General features: G+C 49.9%; 1 protein-coding gene and 1 pseudogene across 1 annotated transcript; one reads left to right on the forward strand and one right to left on the reverse strand.

The window, feature by feature from the left end:
* Positions 1 to 265: 265 nt before the first annotated feature.
* LOC112907293 (mammalian ependymin-related protein 1-like) lies at positions 266 to 6,539 on the reverse strand (annotated as a pseudogene).
* A 1,996-nt stretch (positions 6,540 to 8,535) lies between these two features.
* On the forward strand, positions 8,536 to 15,432 carry GATA1 (GATA binding protein 1). Its single transcript, XM_025982372.2, has 6 exons — positions 8,536 to 8,609; positions 12,126 to 12,359; positions 12,867 to 13,244; positions 13,366 to 13,511; positions 14,089 to 14,214; positions 14,901 to 15,432. Exons 2-6 carry the CDS (start codon positions 12,143 to 12,145, stop codon positions 15,270 to 15,272), a joined length of 1,239 nt encoding a protein of 412 aa, XP_025838157.1. The 5' UTR covers positions 8,536 to 8,609; positions 12,126 to 12,142; the 3' UTR covers positions 15,273 to 15,432.
* Positions 15,433 to 21,439: the final 6,007 nt, after the last annotated feature.

Raw genomic sequence — 21,439 nt, forward strand, 5'->3', positions numbered from 1 at the left:
ACATATGAACATCTGAAATTGCCATCTCAGCCATCTCTTCCATTCCTATTACCACACGTTCTCCATTCCATTCCATTCCATTCCATTCCCTTGTGCAAACATGGCTTGTGTATCATGTTTACAAAAAAATCATGTATACAAAAAAACCCACATCAATGTTTCTCTTCCAACAATTATAATATTTCTCTTCAATGAAGTTTCTTGTTTTTCAAGTCTCGAGTTCCTTTTGAGCTGGGGATGATGTCCAATGCTGCCACCTCTACATTCAGGGACAGTTCTCGCTCATTCTCCCTGGCTGGGCCAACTGGCAGGTGCTTGGTGGGGTAAACACCCAGGGGTCTCTAATGACCAGCTGTATACTGAAAAACTGCACAGACAATATCATACTGTAACTTTTGGTGAAGGTTTCTGGGCAGGATAACAATCTTCGACTGTATAAATGCCAATCCAGGGCAGCCGGGTGGCTCAGCGGTTTAGCACCACCTTCGGTCCAGGGTGTGATCCTGGAGACCCGAGATGGAGTCCCACATCGGGCTCCCTGTGTGGAGCCTGCTTCTCCCTCTGCCTGTGTCTCTACCTCTCTCTCTCTCTCTCTCTCTCTCTCTCTCTGTGTGTGTGTGTGTGTGTGTGTGTGTCTCTCATGAGTAAATAAATAAAATCTTTAAAAAATAAATAAATAGATGCCAATCCAGGTTTCATATGATCTAGATGAATTTCTTTCAGGCCACTCCTGGACAGTGATCTACTCCTGGGACCCCCTATGGAGTACTAGTCCTCAAAGGTGGCATTCTGAGGAATGTCTAGAAGGCCCAGGGGTCAGTCAGGGTGACCTTGGACCACTGCTTGGTGCCATGTTCAATCTAAAACATCATTTCATCCTTACAGAGCAAAATATATTCAAATGATCTTTTGCAGGGGATCATCACCTTTCACTCCTTCAGTACCCAAATGTGCTGGTTGAGCCTGTCATAGGAGAGCAGGGCATGGCTGTTGCACCTACTACTCTGTGGGTACAGAAACTGGTCAGCCTCTCACTCCTGTGGCACCTGGCAAAGGCACAGGATCCTGGGGCATCCCTGGTCCCTGCCCTCAGGGCTGCTGCCCCCAGGCCACAGAGGCCACCCAGCAGCCAGGCACCCAGGGCCCCCTGGGCCACACTTCCTGTCTATTTTGGAAAGACAGTTTGCCTTGGACACAGAGTCATATGCCTGGAGATAGATGACTTATGAAAGGAAGGAGGAATGGGATGCCTGGGTGGCTCAGTGGTTGAGCATCTGCCTTTGGCTCAGGGCATAATTCCAGGGTCCCAGGATCGAGTCCCGAATCAAGCTTCCTGCAAGGAGCCTGCTTCTCCCTCTGCCTTTGTCTCTGCTTCTCTCTCTTTCTGTATCTCTCATGAATAAAATCTTTAAAAAAAAGAAAGGAAGGAGGAAGGAAGTAGAGAGGAGAGAGAGAAGGAGGGAGAGAGGGAAGAGGGAAGGGGGGAAGGAGGAAGGGAATGGAAGGGGAGAGGAGGAAGGGAGAGAGGGAGAAGGAGGGAGGGATAGAAGGAGGGAGGGAGAGTTGGCAGCAGATGGGAAAACGAATAAATGGGTAGATAGGTGGGTGGATGGATAGATGGGTGAGCAGGTGAATTGATGGACTGATATCCTCTGGCCCTGGAGAAACTCTTTGGCATGTGTGTGCACAGAGAGAGGAGTATGCGTTTGTAAACTGCAGGTTTGCTGTAATATAGAAAACACTGGAAATGACCCACATGTCCTTCAGGAGATGAATTGTTAAACAAACCATGGTATATCCATTCCATGGAATACTACTCAGCCATAAAAGGGAATAAATCTACAAGGCCACACTAACCTAATACCAAAATTAGACAGAAACATACCAAGAAAACTACAGACCAATATCTCTTATGAACATAGATGCAAAAATTTTCAACAAAATACTAGTAAATAGAATTCAGCAATATATAAGAAGGATCATACACCACAACCAAGTGCGATTTATCCCAAGAATGCAAGATTTGTTCAACATAAGAAAATCAATGTAATATACCATATTAATAAAGGCCAAAAACCACATGACCTTCTCAACAGATGCAGCAGAAAAAGCACTTGGCGAAACTCAATACCTTTTCATGATAAAAACACTTGACAAACTAGAAACAGATGAGAACTTCCCAATATGATAAAGTACATCTACAAAAAACTTACAACTAATATCATACTTAATGATGAAAGACTAAAAACTTTCTCCTGGAGATCAGGAACAAGATAAGGATGTCTCCTATCACCACTTCTATTCGACAATGTACTAGAGGTTCTAGCCAGGACAATTAGGTAAGAAAAAGAAAGAAAAAGCATCCACATTGGAAAAAAGAAGTAGAACTATCTGTATTTGCAGATGACATGATCTTATACAGAGAAAATCTTTTTTTTAAGTATTTTATTTATTCATGAGAGAGACACAGGGAGAGAAAAACAGAGACATAGGCAGAGGGAGAAGCAGGCTCCTTGCAGGGAGCCCGATATGGGACTCAATCTCAGATCCCGGGATCACACCATGAGCCAAAGGCAGTTGCTCAACCGCTGAGCCACCCAGGGGTCCCTTACAGAGAAAATCTTAAGGAACCCACAACAAAACCATTACATATATAAGAGGTTAATATATATATATATATATATATATATATATATATATATATATATGGGGGAATGGGATGGAGACCCATTATGTATATATATGGTGTATATATATACACGTATATATCACCCAGGGGCCCCAACATCACATATTCTAATCATGGACTGAAGACTTCATGGTGTTAAGATGGCAATATCCTCAAACTAATCCACAGGTTTAATGCAATCCCTATCAGAATCCCAGCCTGCTTTGCAGAAATTGACAAACTGATCCTAAAATTCATATGAAAATGCTAGGGACCTAGAATGGCCACAACAATCTTGAAAAAGCAGAAAGTTGGATGACTTATACTTTCTGATTTAAAAACATACTGCATGGCTATAGTAATCAAGCTGGGTGGTACTGGCATAGAAATAGATCTATAGATCAATGGAATAGAAGTGAGAGTCCACGGGATCCCTGGGTGGCGCAGCGGTTTGGCGCCTGCCTTTGGCCCAGGGCGTGATCCTGGAGACCCGGGATCGAATCCCACGTCAGGTTCCCGATGCATGGAGCCTGCTTCTCCCTCTGCCTGTGTCTCTGCCTCTCTCTCTCTCTCTCTCTGTGTGACTATCATAAATAAATAAAAAATTAAAAATATATATATATTAAAAAAAAGAAGTGAGAGTCCAGAAGTAAACTCAGACATTTATGGGCAACTGATTTTTGGCAAGCATGACTAGATAATTCAATAGGGGAAAGAACAGTATTTTCAACAAATGGTGCTGGGACAATTGGATATCCACATGCAAAAGAATGAAGCTGGATCCTTACTTCATACCATATGCCAAAAGTAACAACAACAACAAAAAAAACCCCACCAAACAAAACAGGGGCATCTGGGTGGTCAGTGGTTGAGCATCTGCCTTTGGCTCAGGTTGTGATCCCAGGGTCCTGGGATTGAGTCCCACAGCAGGGTCCCTGAAGGAGCCTCCCTCTGCCCTTGTCTCTACCTCTCTCTCTCTCTCTCTGTGTCTCTCATGAATAAATGAATAAAATATTTTTTAAAAAATCAAAGACATGAATGTAAGAACTAAAACTATAAAACTTCTGGAAGAAAACATAGGCATAAATATTCATGACTTTAGATTAGGCAATGGTTTCTTAGATGGCAAGTAACTCATAAGCAATCAAAGAAAAAATAAATTGCACTTCATAAAAGCTATAAGTTTTTGTGCTTCAAGGGACACAGGAAAGTGAAAGGACAACCGAAAAATAGAAGCACATATTTGCAAATCACATTATCTGAGAAAGGACTAAAATCCAGAATATGTAAAGAACTCATAGGGACACTTGGGTGGCTTGGCGGTTAAAGTGCCTGCCTTTGGCTTAGGGCATGATCCTGGAGTCCTGGGATCAAGTCCTGCATCGGGCTCCCTGCATGGAGCCCGCTTCTCTCTCTGCCTATGTCTCTGCCTCTCTCTGTGTGTCTCTCATGAATAAATAAAATATTTTAAAAAAGAATTTGAAAATGATGATAGTTGTACAACATCATGAATACACTAACCACTGAAACATCCACTTAAAAGGGTGAATTTTGCAGTATGTGAATTCTACCTCAATAGAAAGAGAATTAACTATCAATACATACAACAACGTGGGTGAATGTCACAAACATTATGCCAAGCAGAAGAAACAAAAGCTATATGAGTCCATTTATATGAAGTTCAAAAACAAGCTGAAAACCTCCGGTATCATATGCTGTTTATGGATAACATAGATCTGTAGTAATGGAATGAAAACAGTCACGAAGAAGACAAATACCAAACTCAAGGCAGTGGAAGGAGAGTGCAAAATGGAATTTGTACAAGAACTTCAGCTGGATCTCTGATACCACATTTCTTTTTTTTATATATTTTTTTATTTATCCATGATAGTCACACAGAGAGAGAGAGAGAGGCAGAGACACAGGCAGAGGGAGAAGCAGGCTCCATGCACTGGGAGCCCGACGTGGGATTCGATCCTGGGTCTCCAGGATCACACCCTGGGCCAAAGGCAGGCGCCAAACCGCTGCGCCACCCCGGGATCCCTAATACCATATTTCTTTTAAAAGTATCTGAAGCAAATAGGCAAAATATTAACATGTAACAAAGATGAATGTTGTTACATTATCCTTCATACTTTTCTCTTAAAAAAATAAAAATAAAAATAAAACAACTCGGTTCTAAGACAAACGTTTGAGTCCTTAGCCAGGCTCTGGTTGATGCTTCCTCTCTGCAGGATTGACACCAAGGAGAGTTAGGCTCGGCCCCTGGCCTGGTGGACTCCAGTCTGGAAGAGGCACAAATAGCCCACATGCCATGGGCTTGGACAAAGCTCTAGAACCTCAGAAGATGCCGGGAAGAGGGGAACCAGTCAGGGAAGCCTTCCAGGAAGAGAGGATGTTGGTGCTGAGCCTCAAATGGAGGCCTGACAGAGGGGACACTTGGCCCGGACACCCCACCCCCACCCCCACCCTTTGGGTCTCTCCCAAAGCCTGGCCTGGCCCTGCAGATTCCCTTATCTGCCCACTCCCAGCTGCCTCCCTGCTGGCTGAACTGTCGCCGCAGACTTCTGGGCCTGTGCCCCCTCCACAAAGATGGGGGAGGGAATGGGGTGAGCCTGGCCTCAGACTCAGAGCCTCAAGGTTTCTGGCTCTTGATGTAGCCAGGGCTCTAAGGTCCCCATCCTCCACCCCTTACTTCCCTTCCTAAGCCCTTTCTCTGCTCCAATTATGAAGAAATAGACTGAGTCCAGTGGCCAAATTCTTGTTTGAGACATGCCTCCAGCCTGACCTTCCTGAGGATGACAGATTTCCCTAACTTGCTCCCAATATTGTAACTGCTGTTTCTAATTTAAAAATAACAACAAAGAGAGTTATTACAGAGCTCATCATCTATGGTGTGCCGGGGAGGACCTGTATTGAGTGGCCTCTCAATATCATTCACTTTGGGTTCTAAAATGGTACCCATTATCCAGGCAAAGAAACTGAGGCTCAAAGGGTGGCCTGCCCAGGAATCATGTGGCCAATCAGGGTCAGAGCTGAGACAAGAGCACAGGCCCTGGGAGGAACATCTTCATTTCCCTGAGTCCACTCCCAGTCTGGAAGATGTGGGCAATTATACGCACTCACACCACAAGGACCTGGTGAGATAGGATAAAATTAGCCGAGGAGAGCACTTAGCTCAGTGCCTGGGGTGGCTCGACAAACACTGCTGCTGTTGTTATTACTATATTAGTGCTAAAGTATTTGTACCAGAATTAGCATTAGTATGGTTGTGGATAGAATGAAAATAATAATTATTAGATTTAGAATTAATATCAGTATTATTATCACTATTAAGATTAGTATTGATAGGGTGCCTGGGTGGCTCAGTTGGTTGAGTGTCTGCCTTCGGCTCACGTCATGATCCCAGGGTCCTGGGATTGGGTCCCATATCGGGCTCCCTGCTCAGTGGGGAACCTACTTCTCCCTCTCCCTCTGCCTGCTGCTCCCTCTGCTTGTGTATGCATGCTTTCTAATAAATAAGTAAAACCTTTTTGAAAAGATTAGTATAAAAAAGGATTAGTATCGATATTAGAATTAGGATTGTTAATTAAAATTGGTATCGGAGTCACATATTATTAGCATTATTACTGGAATTAGTAGTGCTAATAAAAAAGGGTCAAGGACTACCCCTTGTACACATGAGGTACTCTATAAATAAGAGTACTTAACATTTATTGAGATTTCAGATTCAAGTGAGTTAAAATCACTTAATGGATTAAATCTCATTTAGCTGTCCCAATCACTCTATGGAGTAGCTGCTATTATTACCCCATCTCTACAGATGAGGAACTGAGGTCCAAAGAGGCTGCTAACTTACCCAAGGCCACATGGCCCCTCGGTGGTTAGGGCAGTCTATAAATGAGGGCAGGTTGGCTCTAGAGTGGAAGTCCTGAAAACCTTACCACCTAACTCATAGGGGTCCTCATCCTCCTTGTTTATGAAGGCTCAGCATGGGACACCTGGGTGGCTCAGCCGCTGAGCATCTGCCTTTGGCCCATTGCGTGATCCTGGGATCCGGGATCGAATCCCACATTGGGCTCCTTGCAGGGAGCCTGCTTCTCCCTCTGTCTGTGTCTCTGCCCCCCTCTCTCTCTCTCTCTCTGTCTCTCATGAATAAATTAATAAAGTCTTAAAAAAAAAATAAAGGCTCAGCATACCTCTCATTTTGCTTCTGAGGACAACGAGGCCGGCCCATGGAGGCAAGATGAGGACAGCAAGCTCCTACTGGGGCAGCCAGTGGGGGAGCAGGACCCACTGACCCAGGGCTCCATCATTGCCCCATGCCCTGGGCAGGTCTCAATCTCCCCATCTGTAGAATGGGTGGTCAGGAGAGTGCTCTGTCCTGTGGCGTCCTGGAGCCACCAGTGTGTGGTCTTACCCTCTCTACAGGGACCCAAGTTGGACACCTAGTGCCTGTATGTATGTTCATTGATTTTACATGGAGAAAGTGCTCAGAGCAGGCCTGGCCTGGTTCTGTGTCAGCATGAAACACAGGCTGTCATTTCTGGTGCTACTATTTGGGAGAGTAAGGCAAGACAGAAAGGTGGGGACTGAGGAGCAAAAGTTCTGGAGGGCCCTCTCAGTAGGTTGAGGGCAGAGCCACAGATCCTATGAGTCCACATCACCCCACACGGCCCTGTCCCACCCGCCCCAGCACCACCAGCCCAGAGCAGACCCCAGGCTGACATCTGGGGTCTTGTGGACTTCCTCTCAGACTCCGTCTCCCTGTACATCATCATCTTTGTCTCCCTTCTGGGGTTCTCCACTTGTGTCCTTGGCCTCCATCAATGTCAGGCTGTATCTTTCACCTTCTGCTATGGCTCTCATTCTCTTTGCCCCCTCTCTATGTATCTTTAACTGTTGCTGGCTCTCTTGGCATCTCTCCCTCCTTCCTGTGCCTTCTCTCTGCCTCCTCCCAGCCGTCTCACTTTTTCTCCCTAAGTCTCTCCATTCCCATCTCTCTGTCTCTTGCTCTCTTGCCTCTCTTCCTTCTTTAGCCCTGCAGTTCTTCCCTTCCCCCACTCTATCCCACTCTTCAGGGACCCACAGAGCCACCAACCCTGGGTCACACCTGTTTCCCGCCTCCAAAGCAGCATGGTGGCAACAAGTTGAAGCCGCTGTCCCTGTATGCCCCCCCAGCCCCGCCCCCCATCCCAAGACAGCCTGTTACCGCGGAGCCAACAGCCACAGTCTCCTCCATCTGATAAGACTTATCTGCTGCCCCAGGGCAGGCCGGAGCTGGCGTAAGCCCCAGTGGGGCACTGAGTAAGTGTGCCCCTGCCTCCCGCCAGCCCTGGTCTGGCCCAGCCTTCAGGCTGGGCCTGGGTCATCAAGATGTCCCATGGGCCCTGGTTCTAATCCCACCGAACCTCTGTGAGCCTCATTCTTCTCGCCTGCAAAATGGGTATAGTCACACCCCTCCTCTCCCTGGGGCCAGAAAGATTCTTATACGTAAGGGCCCAAGCCCAAATCTGACCCAGCACACAGTAGGGACTCTGGAAACACACGCTGAAAAGCCTTGCGGAGTCATAAAACCCTATCTGCTAGTTTCATTTTGTCTTGGCTTTGGCCCATTTTGTTTGGCTGGACACTGAAGTCTATGTGAGCCCAAGGTGAACAGGGTCTGAGAATCCATGGGGTGGGCAGGTGGGGCAGAGGGAGGCTCCCACTGCCCAAGAGGTGCCCCACCAGCAGGGAGCCCGCCCCCTCCCCTGGTCTGCCCCACCCACTGGGGCACCAGCCACTCCCTGGGGAGGAGGGAGGAGGGAGAGGGGAGGGAGGGAGGGAGGGAAGGAGGAAGGGAACCTCAAAGGCCAAGGCCAGCCAGGACACCCCCTGGGATCACACTGAACTCGCCACATCCCCAAAGCGGCCGAACCCTCTGCGCCAACAAGCCCAGGTCAGTCTCAGACCCCCAGAGCCCCCAGCAAGGCAAACTCCAGGCCTGCTGTCCCTTACCTCAAAGCTACTCCTCCAGCCTGCTCCAGGATCCCCAGCCTGCCGCTGGTCCCCGAAGTGTCTACCACCCCCAATACCCTTCCCAGCTCCTCCAAACTACCTGTCTTTCCAACCTTCATCTCTACCCTGAAACTGCCCCCCAAGCCCAACCTCTTTTCTGCCCTAACTCCCACCCTCTCTAAGATATCTATTCCTGGTGCCATAACTCTGCTCCCTTTGCCCCATCTCTGCCCCCTACAACATGCCTCTCTCCCCCAAATCCTATCTCTGCCCCAAATCTGCTTTTCACTCACCTGGAGTTGTTTCTGAGTTTGCCCCCAAAGCTCACTTTGCTCCCCAAGCGCTTGTCTGCTCCCCATTATGGTTTCTGCTCCAAATTCTCTGGTCCCCTAAACCCCAGCTTCATCCCCTTATCCCCATCTGTGCCTCTTAAGCCTCATATTTTTCCCTGTGACTTCTCTCTGATCCCCTCCAAACCACTTCTCTCCCCGCAGCCCCTTGCCTGCACACCAAAATGTCTGTCACTCTAAACACCAAGTCTATCTACTACACCAAGTCTTGTCTGCCACATGAATCCTCATGCCTACCTTCCCTAAACCCCATCTCAGCCCCCAAATATGTCTCTGGTCCCCAGATCTCCTCTGGTCCCAAATCTTTCTCCATTCCAATTCCATCTCAGTTCTCAAACTCCTCCTCTGCTCTCATAACTTATCTCTATCAGACACATTCCTGCCTGTCCAAACCCAGCTCTGACCCCTAAACTCCATCTCTGCTCCAGCGAAACCCATGGAACCTCCAAACTTTTCCACGATCCTCTGAATTCATCTCTGACTCCCTGAACTACATTCCCAACTTCTCAACTTTCTGGCTCTCAAACTTCACCTCACATCCCCAATCTTGTTTCTGCTTTTTCAGCCTATTTCTGATCCCCAAATGTGACCTTTCAAATGTCTCTGCTCCTCAAATACCATTATCTGCTTTCCTCAAACTAGAGCTATGCCCCCAACCTCTCCCTGAGTCCCCCACCCCTCTATCTGACCTCAAATTCCACATCAAAGCCTCCTGAGACTCATCTGCCCCCAGACCCTATCTCTGTTCCCTCCAGTCCAATGAGACCCTCCCTTGAGGGCTGGGACAGGGATGTTACCTGGGGTGAGGGGCTGGGCCGAGGGAGAGTTGAGGGTGCCAGCCTGCTGCTTGCTGCCCGTTGGGGCAGCACTTACTCTAGTGGGGCAGCTGATAAGGAGCTTTCATATCCCCCAGCTTCGAGATAAACTTTATCTCTGTCCGGAGAGTGATAACTGGGGGTGGGGGGGCTGGGCCCCTGCCATAAGACGGGTGGGCAGCCCTGGACCCACCAAGGTGCTAGGTGCAGGGATGTGGGGCCATGGGACTAGAGGGAGACCATGGGGAACAGGGTGAGGTGAGGTGAGGATGAGGGGGGATAAAGGTACAATGGTGATGGAGACAGAAAGAACAAGAGACAGGCAGACAGAGAAGGAAGGGAGAGAGGAGGAGAGGGGGGAGGGGGAGAGGGGCAGAGAGCATGGGAGGGAGGGAGAGAAGGAGGGAGAAAAAGAGCTAGGGACAGACATGAAGAAAAAGAAAGGAGAAACAGAGGGAGACAGTGTGAAAGTGAAGGAGACCCAGGAACAGAAGGCGAGATCTTCACAGATAGAATTGTGGAGAGGCACAGAGGAAACAGCTGGAAACCGAGGAAGCGGCAAGACACCCACTCTGGGAAGTCATTGGAGACCCGGGGGCCCAGAGATTGGTGGTGGACAGAGCTGCTGGCTCATCTCTTCCCCAGCACAACCCCCAACCCTGAGCCGACAGTGTTCACAGTGGGTCATGTAGGCTGGGGCTGTGAAGATGGCCTTCTACTTTGTCACTCCACCTCAAGGACAGGGAAACTGAGGCCTTCAGATTCATAGGGCAAGTCAGGGGCAGGAGTAGGTTTTCTGGCTCCCCACTCGCAGGCTATGTGAAGTGAGGTATGGGAGAGGATGTGGGACTAGTAAGGCAGACTAGAAATAAAGCCAGAGGGCAGGAAAAGAGTGAGAGCCAGAGAGAAGATAAGCAGAAAGAGATTGAGTGGGAGAGATGTAGAGACATTCAGAGACATGACTGGAGAGGGAAGGGAGAAGAGAAACAGAAAAAGACACAAGACATAGAGATAAAGATGGAGAGAGACAATCAGAGATAGAAACGTGGCAAAAAAAAAGAGAGAGAAGGGGGTGGAATCAGGCATTCACAAAAGCAGAGAAAGAGAGAGGATAAGACATAGAAAGAAGGGCAGAAATATCGAGGGCTGGGCTGGAGAAGAAAGTGTGTGAGGAGAGTAAGCCTTAGTGACACAGATACACACACAAGGAGGGATGGAGACAAAGGGGCAGAGACCAAGCCGCCATCTCACAGGTCTTAGCTGGGCCCCCGTAACCACCTCCTATCTGGCAGCTGGGGAAACTGAGGCCTGTGGATGGTTGGAAGTGAAGGAACCCGAAAGCAGAACTATGGTAGACCTCCCCAGGGCAGAGGGTATGGGTAGAGGGAACACCTCAGACCTGTCCCCCTCTTCAGAGGAAGCCAGTGGCCTTGGGGTGATTTCAAAAGTTGGGCGGGGATGGCAGAGATAAGCCGTGAGGGGTAATGACCCCCCCCCCCATGGAGCAGGGAGGAACTGAGGGGGCCCTCTGTCTGCAGACCCAACGGAGGTGGGGGGAGGGAGGAGTCAAGCCGGAAACCATGGGTTTCTGAGAAAGTTAGAAGATGCAACAGATAGGAATGAAGTTGGGGAGCACAGGAGGGTGAACCCCAAGGTCCCAGGGTTGACAAGTGGTTCCAGGGACTCTGGCTCTGCACCCCAGCCCAGCCCACCCAAACTCCTATTGGGGGAAAAGAGGCGGAGGACAGGAGAAAATGAGAAGAAAGAGATGAATAGAAAGGGAGGGAGAGGAGGAAGATGAAGGAAAAGGAGGGGAGGAAGGGGACAGCCAGGAAGGAAAGAGAAAATGAGGAGGGGAGGAGATGCAGAAAGGGGAAAGGAGGATAAGTGGCTGAGAGAGGGGGAACAAATGAAGATAGAGAAGGGGAGGAGGGCCAGGGAGAGAGAATAAAAGGTATGAGGGAAAGAGGGGAGAGGGAAGAAGAGAGGAGAGAGAAGGGAAGTGATGAGAGGAGGGAAAAGAAGAGGTAGAAAGAGGGAGAGAGAAGAAAGGAGGCAGAAGAAAAGAGGGAATGGAAGAGAGGGAGGGAAAGAAAGACAAGTGGGGTAGGAAGGGGAGGAGAAGGGGCGGTAGGAAGGAGGGGATGATGGAGGGGAGGATGGGAAAGATGGGGCAGAGGAAAAGAAGGCTATGAAAACAGGGAATGGAGCAGGGGAGGGAGAAAGGAGGGAGGAGGGGCGGTGTGGAAAGGGGAGAAGTTTGGAGTCTGAGGACCCCTCCCGTCCTCACAGGTCATACCCGAGGCCCCATGGAGTTCCCTGGCCTAGGGGCCCTGGGGACCTCGGAGCCCCTGCCCCAGTTTGTGGACCCGGCCTTGGTATCGTCACCACCGGAGTCGGGGGTCTTCTTCCCCTCTGGGCCAGAGGGCTTGGATGCAGCAGCCTCCTCCACGGCCCCCAGCACGGCCACGGCCGCAGCAGCTCTGGCCTACTACAGGGATGCCGAAGCCTACAGGCACTCCCCAGGTAACTCCTTTGGGTGGCTGTCTTAGCACTGGCTCCGTGCTGTCTGGGCTGCCCTGGGGATCCTCAACTAGGGCAGAATCCCACTAAGAGGTCATCTTAAAAATGGCCAGAAACCTTCAGATGACTGAGCTAGCCACTTGCCCCAGTTAAGCCCAGACCTGGGAATGCCCAGTGCTCCCCCAATCTGTCTTGGGGTGACCAGACTGGAAAGCAGCGTTGAAAGTAGGCAGTGGTGGCCCTAACTGTCAAGTGATCCATAGGGCTCCGAATCCCAACGGTCACCCTCAAAGCCCCTTTGGAAACTGGCAGAGGTTCTGTAGTTGCCAAAGTGACAAGTGGGGCTCAGAATCCTGGAGTTACCCAGTGGCCAGCAGCTGTTCTGGTCACCTATGGGAAGACTAAAAACTTGGCTGCTCTGTCAGAACTGACCGGGCACCGCTGCACCCCAAAAGCAGGATAGCTTTATACTGATCCCTCCTTCCTTCCCATACCCACCCTCCATAATAGTCTTTCAGGTGTACCCACTGCTCAACTGCATGGAGGGGATCCCAGGGGGCTCACCATACACTGGCTGGACCTACGGCAAGACAGGGCTCTACCCTGCCTCGACTGTGTGCCCCGCCCGCGAGGACTCCCCTCCCCAGGCCCCAGAAGACCCAGATGGGAAAGGCGGCAGCAGCTTCCTGGAGACCTTAAAGACAGAGCGGCTAAGTCCAGATCTCTTGACGCTGGGGCCTGCACTGCCTTCATCAATCCCTGTCCCCAGCAGTGCCTACGGGGGTCCTGACTTTTCCAGTACCTTCTTTTCTCCCACCGGGAGCCCCCTCAATCCAGCGGCCTATTCCTCCCCCAAGCTTCGTGGAACACTGCCCTTGCCCCCCTGTGGTGAGGTCCCCAAAAAGGGACAGGGAGGTTGAGGTATGTGTGTGTGTGTGTGGAGGGGGGGTGTCCAAGGCAGAGTTGGGCTCAGCCTGGGCTCCCCCGTCCCCTCTGTCCACCCCATCAGAGGCCAGGGAATGTGTAAACTGCGGAGCAACAGCCACTCCACTGTGGCGGCGGGACAGGACGGGCCACTACCTATGCAATGCCTGTGGCCTCTATCACAAGATGAATGGGCAGAACAGGCCCCTCATCCGGCCCAAGAAGCGCCTGGTAAGACCCCAGGCCTGCCTCCCCTTACCCAGGACCTGCTGTTCTTGACCTGTGCAAGGATCCCTATCCTCACGCTCTTCGAGAACCCATGTCCCACCCCGCCCATCCCTTCCCCACCCATGCAGGAACCCAGATGTGCACAGGAATGCCTATCCTCAACCTACCTTCATAAGTTACACACAGGAACCCCATCCTCTCCCTGCACAGCAGGGTTTCCTCCTTGGCTTCACACGGGACTCACCTCAGGACACTTGGAACCACAGGCACCTGGGGCCCTCCTTTAGATGTGATTTCATTGATCTAGGGTGTCGCCTGGGCAGCAGGATTTTTCTCAACTCCCTGAGCGATTCCCACGTATGGCCAAAGTTGGGAATCACTGATGGAGTCTCACCCCCAATACCAAAATCCACTAACTTGGCCAGGAGGCCTTGTCCTTGCCCTAAAGAGAACCCACAGCCATCGTCCTATAAGAACATCTGTTCTTACTCTACAGGGGAAGCCCTGCCTTCAACCTGACACTGACCCCTTGGGTTCTCCACCTCCTAGTAGGCTGACCCTCACATTCTCTCTCCCCCAGATTGTCAGCAAACGGGCAGGTACCCAGTGCACCAACTGCCAGACAACCACCACGACACTGTGGCGGAGAAATGCCAGCGGGGACCCTGTGTGTAATGCCTGTGGCCTCTACTACAAGCTACACCAGGTTTGCCCTGCCCTGTCCTTCTGTCATCCCACTTCCCTCCTCCCTTGCTCCTGTTCCACTTCCACCTTTGCTTCCCTCCATTGCCCTCCCTCATCTCTCCTTTTCCCCTTCTGTCTACTCCTTTTCTGCCCCCTCCTTCCTTCTCTAGTCCCCTCCTCCTCCATCCTCCTTCCTCCCTCCTCCATTCATCTCCTCACACCCTTCCACTCCCTACTGCCCCTCCTCCCTCTGGCTCCTTCCTCCTCTCTAGCCATCAGCTAACTTCCATCCTCCTGCCCTAAAACCAGAGGCAGCTCTCAGAGGCTTTCCCAAGCTCAGGGCCTCATAACCTTGGAATTCCATAGGACAATCCCCGCACCATACCAGGGTCATGCCCCCTAGTCCCTGAACCGATTCTTTGGGCTTGAAGATGGGGGATGGAGGTGGCTTCCCTAGTCAAGACACAGAGGCTGGGATGCCTGGGTGGCTCAGCAGCTGAGCATCTGCCTTTGGCTCAGGGCATGATCCTAGGGTCCAGGATTGAGTCGCCCATCGGGCTCCTTGTGGGGAGCCTGCTTTTCCCTCTGCCTATGCCTCTGCCTCTGTGTGTGTGTGTCTCTCATGAAGAAATAAATTAAATATTTCCAAAAAAAAAAGAGAGGCAAAGATGTGGAGTTGGGAAATACTCACAGCCTCCCTTTTGGCAGGTGAACCGGCCACTGACCATGCGGAAGGATGGTATACAGACTCGAAACCGCAAGGCATCTGGAAAAGGGAAAAAGAAACGAGGGTCAAGTCTGGGAGGTACAGGAGGAGCTGAAGGACCGGCTGGTGGCTTCATGGTGGTGGCTGGGAGCAGCGGGAGTGGGAATTGTGGCGAGGTGGCCTCAAGCTTGACATTGGGCCCACCCAGTACTGCCCATCTCTATCAAGGCCTGGGCCCCGTGGTGCTGTCGGGGCCTGTTAGCCACCTCATGCCTTTCCCAGGACCCCTCTTGGGGTCTCCCGCCAGCTCCTTTCCCACAGGTCCTGTTCCTCCCACCACCACCACCACTGTGGTGGCTCCACTCAGCTCCTGAGGGCACAGAGCATGGCCTCGGGGCAGGAGGGTGGGGTCCCTCTCCTATGTAGCCAGCAGTCTGTACCACCCAACCCTCTGGGCCCCAGCCATCCCTTGGCCTGGACCTTCAAAGCTTTTTGTAAAATAAAACCACCAAAGTCCTGAAAGCAGAGGCATAACTCTGTGTGAGACTGAATAAAGAGTGATAGTAGGCAGGATGTCAGAGTCTTTGATGACAGTGTATGGCTGCAATGTGTGGCCATGGGGAGCTGAGGCAGCATGTGTAACACTTCATGATTGTGGCTTATGACGTGCCACTGTAAATGGTATACATGAAACTGCGTGTGACAGCTCCTGGATTGTCTGAGACAGCATGTGTAGCCCCACATAACAGTGTGAGATCCAGTGTGTGACTGAGGGGGGTGAGGCTTTGCAAGATAGTATGTGTGACACCAGGTGACAGCAAGAGCCAGGGCATAGGTGATGGCGTTAGAGAATGTGGAAGTGTGTGTGCATGATGGCATGTGCGGAAGAATGTGTGGTGCTGTGTTGGTGAGACTGTGCACCATTTTGGGGTGATCTCTGAGAAAACGTGATGGCCTGTGTGGTGGGCACAGAAGCAGATGGATCCAACACTTTTGGCATGTGGAATAAAGCCTGTGTGTGGTGGTGTGTGGAGGCAGAACAGGGTGACCGCAGAGGTCTACACAGCAGTATTTCTATGCGAGTCTCTGTGCGTATAAGTGCAGATCACATGGCATGTGCCATGTCACAGTGTCTATGAGTGGCTGATGACGTGGGCAGCCCTACATGTACTCCCTCGTGGAAGGATCAACATATATAGTTTTGGTTGGTATAAATGAGGGTCCCTCTTCCAGAGGACAAAAGACATGTGCAAGACAGGAAATGGGAGGAAGAGGTAGGGGCCAGAATGGTAGCCATCACGAGAGTCAGAAGGCCAGTGCGGGACCATGGGGTTGCCCCTGGGCTTTCCCTGTCAGTCACCTCTTATCTCTCTCAGCTCAGATCGGCCTGCAGCTCTGTGGGAAATAGTAGAGAAGGAGAGGGGAAGATGAGGAGAACAGAATAGCTTCTGGGGGTGATATTTAGATCCTGGAGGTGGTGGGAGCTCTCCGGAGTGCCACTCCTCTCGCCAATGCATCTAGTCACCTGGGCCAACTGCTCCCCCGCAGAGTGGAATGTGTTCTTCCAAAATGGAAAACCCTGACATAGGAGCCTGTGCTGAGTCAGGTGACATCCAAGCCAGAGGGATTGAGTGGCTTTCCTGAGACCACACAGCTGGTGACATGGGGCCGAGCCAGGCTCTGTGGCTTAGCCTCCATACTACCCACACTCCTGACAGCAAGCAGCACCATTTGCTGAGTGCTTGCTGTGGGTCAAGGAATGGCTAGGAAGCATCAGTTGCTTTAGCTCTGTGAACACCTGAAAAAAAAACCTCCAAGGAAAAGAAAATATACTCATTTTCCATTTTCATTTTATTAATGAAAAAGTAAGGTTCAGAACCAGCATAACTTGCCCTGACCACACTGAGTTTAAGGAGTGCATTTTGGATGCCACTTCCCCCCACGTGAGTCTTGCTCACACTTAACTTGGCTGCTTCTCTCTGTCTGTCTCTCTGTCCCTCTTGTCTCTCATCACTCACTCCTCAATCCACTCAAATCTGAATTTGCTTTTAGGCAGCTTCTCTTCATGGCTTTCCCTTAGGTATCCTGAACAGAGTAGGGGTAAGCAGATGTCCTCAGGACAGTACTCCTTCAGCTACCCACCATGCTACCCTGCTGCAGAATCACAGCAGTCTATGCTCATTACAGGGATTGTCCAGAACGGCCCTGGCCTTGCAAAAACCTCTTGCCTGCCTGGCCACCCCACAGAAACCCAGCAGCTCTCTCACTCTGTAGGAGCCCCTATCCACATCTTGAACAGAAACCTCTCTCAGAATCTGTGCTGGATATGTGCCTGGCCCCACCTTGTTCAGGAGCCCCAGCTCTCACTTCCTAGAAAAATGGCTAGCCTGACACTCTAAGGGAACCCTTTCTCTAACTAGCAACAGGAAACCCATCCTGACCCTAGACAGGAATATCAGCCTTTACCTTGCATAGGAGGAAGCCCTGTCCTACCATGGCACGGGAACCTCTGACTTAGCCAAATTAGGAATCTGTGAGCTCACACTATAAGGAAACCCTTGTACCAATCCTTTAGAGACACCTTTTCACTAGTCTCAATCTCTCTACAGAAATCCTACCTTGACCTTGGACAGGACATCTCTGTCTTCACACTGTACTGGAGCCCAGCCCTCCAGATAGCATTTTTAGACACACTTCAGGGGCACCTAGTGGCTCAGCGGTTGAAGGTCTGCCTTTGGCTCAGGTCATGATCCCAGAGTCCTGGGATTGAGTCCCGCATGGGGGTCCCCATGGGGAGCCTGGTTCTTCCTCTGCCGATGTCTCTGCCTCTCTCTGTGTCTCTCATGAATAAATAAAATCTTCAAAAAAATAGAAACACTCCAACCACAATAAAAATCTAGTTCTGAACCACCGACCTGGCTCTCGGTAGAAACTCCATCCTCAACCTCTTCGGGAACTCCAATTGAATATAGCTCTTGCCTCCACTGTTGACAATGACCTCTGATGTCACTGTGCACAATCCCTGACCTCACACCCTAACCTGTAGAGTCCATAAGAACCCATGATCCAACTCTTCTTTAAAAAGATTTATTTGAGAGAGAGAAAGAGTGAGCATGTGAGGGCATGGTGTGGGGAGGGGCAGAGGGAAAGGGAGAGAGAGAATCTTAAGCAATTCCACGATGAGCACAGAGCCCAACCCAGGGCTTGATCCCAGGATCCTGAGATCATGACCTGAGTCGAAACCAAGAGTCAGACTCAACCAACTGCACCAGCCAGGTGCCCACCCCCCACTACAATCCAACTCTCAACAGGAACCTCAGTCTTAAACTTACAATGCTTTCTTTTTTAAATAAAAGGAAGAAGAGGGATCCCTGGGTGGCACGGTGGTTGAGCGCCTGCCTTCGGCCCAGAGTGTAATCCTGGGGACCGGGGATCGAGTCCCATATCGGGCTCCCTGCATGGGGCCTGCTTCTCCCTCTGCTTGTGTCTCTGCTTCTCTCTCTCTCTCTCTGTGTCTCTCATGAATAAATAAATAAAATCTTTAAAAAAAAAAAGGAAGAAGAAAATAAAACCCCTTCCTGACCCTGTGGCAGGGATGCCTGTCCTGACCCTCTACTTTAAGCCTAGATTTCACCTTATACAGGTACCTATGGCCTCATCTGGCAGAGGATCCCTTTCCTAGGCACTGTACAAGGCTTCCTATCTTTACCATGCATTAGCTCCATAGCCTTTACCCTCTATAGGAAGCCTTGCCTACAACTGTACTAGAACTCTCTGTAGAAAACATTTTCCTCTCAACAGAAATCCTTTTTTTTTAAATTTTATTTTATTATTTATTTATGATAGTCAGACAGAGAGAGAGAGAGAGGCAGAGACACAGGCAGAGGGAGAAGCAGGCTCCATGCACCGGGAGCCCGACGCGGGATTCGATCCCGGGTCTCCAGGATCGTGCCCTGGGCCAAAGGCAGGCGCTAAACCGCTGCGCCACCAAGGGATCCCTCAACAGAAATCCTTAACTCATGGGAATCTCTGGCCTGATCCTTTATAGGAACTCCTAACCTTGCTTTCTGGAAACACTCAACTCTGAATAGGTAGCCCTGATGTGACTCTGACAGCCCTGGCTCTGGCCTTGTCCTGGAAACTCCACCTGCACCCTATACAGGAACCACTATCCTGCCTGTGGCTAGTGGCTGCCACATTGGACAGAAAAGTTCTGTGGGGTCTACAGAATCCTGTAGCAGGCACTGCTATAGGCTCTTCAAACCTGTCTTCCTGAGCTCACTTTCCCAATCTCTTTTACAATGAGATACGGACATGTGACAGAGTTCTGACCAATGGAGAATGGGCAAAGTGATGTTATACACTTTCAGGCCCAGCCCATAAAAATCTCTCACAGAATCCCTCACTCTCTCTTTTCCCATCTACCAGCTGAACAGTGAGAACTCCAAGGATTCAGAGGAGAGCAGAGACACAAAATGGAAGTTGCCTGGGCCCCTGAGTGATCAGTAATAAATATTCACATTGACTTATATGAGCAAGAAATAAACATTTATTCATTAATCCCCAATTCTGGGTTTGTTACAGCAGCTAGCATATTTTAGACCAATTAATAACAATTTCTTCATTGAATCTAAACACAAACACCTGTTCCTACTGTCTACATTAATACAGCTCTGAACCTGTATAGAAACACATGCGCTAACCCTGAACTGGACCACCTGATCTCTTTGTAGGAAACTCATAAGGCAGCATAAGAAGCCCCATCCTAAACTTGTATGGAACCCCTAGTCTGGAGCTCTCCAGAAACAACTGTCTTGTCCTGTATAGAAATCCCTGCTAGGGGGCAGCCCTGGTGGCCCAGCATTTTGGCGCCGCCTTCAGCCCAGGGTGTGATCCTGGGGACCCGGGATGGAGTCCCGCATTGGGCTCCCTGCACGAAGCCTGCTTCTCCCTCTACCTGTGTCTCTGCCTCTCTTTCTCGGTGTCTGTCATGAATAAATAAAATCTTAAAAAGGGATCCCTGGGTGGCGCAGCGGTTTGGCGCCTGCCTTTGGCCCAGGGCGTGATCCTGGAGACCCGGGATCGAATCCCATGTCGGGCTCCCAGTGCATGGAGCCTGCTTCTCCCTCTGCCTGTGTCTCTGCCTCTCTCTCTCTCTCTGTGATTATCATAAATAAATAAAAATAAATTAAAAATCTTAAAAAAAAAGAAATCCCTGCTTGGTTCAGGAGAGGAACAAAACTATAGAAACTACAAGAATCCCTGTCCTCGTTCTGTCCAAGAACACTAGTTAACCCAGTAGAACACCAGAAGTGACCTGACCCTGTCCATGAATTCCTGTCTTCACACAAAAGGAATACCTTTCCGCAAGAAGCATGGAAACTCTGCACTCATCCTGTAAAAAGAATCCCAGCCAGATAAAGGAAACCAAAGACTGAGAGTCTATAGCAGGATCAAAAAGTTATAGCCTTTAGGCCAAAGCCAGACTTCAACCAGTCTCATTTTTAAAGGAAAAGAAAGAATATGCCACAGAGACCATTATGTGGGCTGCAATGCCTAAAATATTTACTATCCGGCTCTTTACAGAAAAGTTCACTGACCTCTGCTCTTCAGGAATCTGTCTTGTGACTATACAGAAAAATGGGCCGTGGGTCTTACCGGGTGCTCCCTACTCTACTGTTCTGAGGGCACTACAACCCCAGAATGTTCCTCAGTGTGTATCATGTTTTCTTTGGTGCATGTGGAGGTTTAAAGGTCTTAGGACTTGATCCTCTTCCACTGGGACAAAAAATAAAACAAAACAAAACAAAACCATGTTCTAGTAGCAAAAGAGTGAAAGAGAAGGGTGGAACTGGGGTTTTCTAAAGGGTCATAGGGCCAGGCTACTGGGTGGTGGGGCTGTCAATCTATTAGTCAGCATGCTGAACCCCAGACCGCTTATCTCTTCAGCCCCAGCCTACAGCCCCGTAGGAAATGGTGAAGAATGAGAGAGGGAGATTAGGAGGACAAACCGGCCTCCTGCGGGGCTGATATTTAGACATCTAGACAAGGGGTGTGAGGGAGCTGGAGGGGCACACGGGTGAAACTCCCCCTACTTCCCAGGCACACGCTTTCACTACAGCTTGGGGGCAGAGGTTACCCAATGGAGAGGGCTGGAGGGAGAACTGCCGTCCAAGAAAAACTCTCCATGAGTCTATTCAAGCCCCGGGCACTATTATCACATTTGCCAGATGAAGAAACCGAAGCACATAGATGTTCAGCAACTTGCTAAGGGTCACATGGCTAAGTCGTGTAACCTCAGTTTCCTTATCTCCAAAGCAGCCTTAATAATAGGAACTACCTCACAGAATTGTGGCTTACAACAGTGCCTGTCACATATTACTTGCTATCATCACGACTGCACTCAGTAAACTTCCTTCCATCCTACCAACCATATTCCCAGCAGAATAGCAGCAGCTAACATTTAGTGAGTGCTTCCTGTGGGCCACCTTAGTGAATATTAACTCGGAAAAACCTCACAGCATTTAACTTCGTCACCACT

This window comes from Vulpes vulpes, chromosome X (assembly GCF_048418805.1).
Source record: "Vulpes vulpes isolate BD-2025 chromosome X, VulVul3, whole genome shotgun sequence".
NCBI lineage: Eukaryota > Metazoa > Chordata > Mammalia > Carnivora > Canidae > Vulpes > Vulpes vulpes.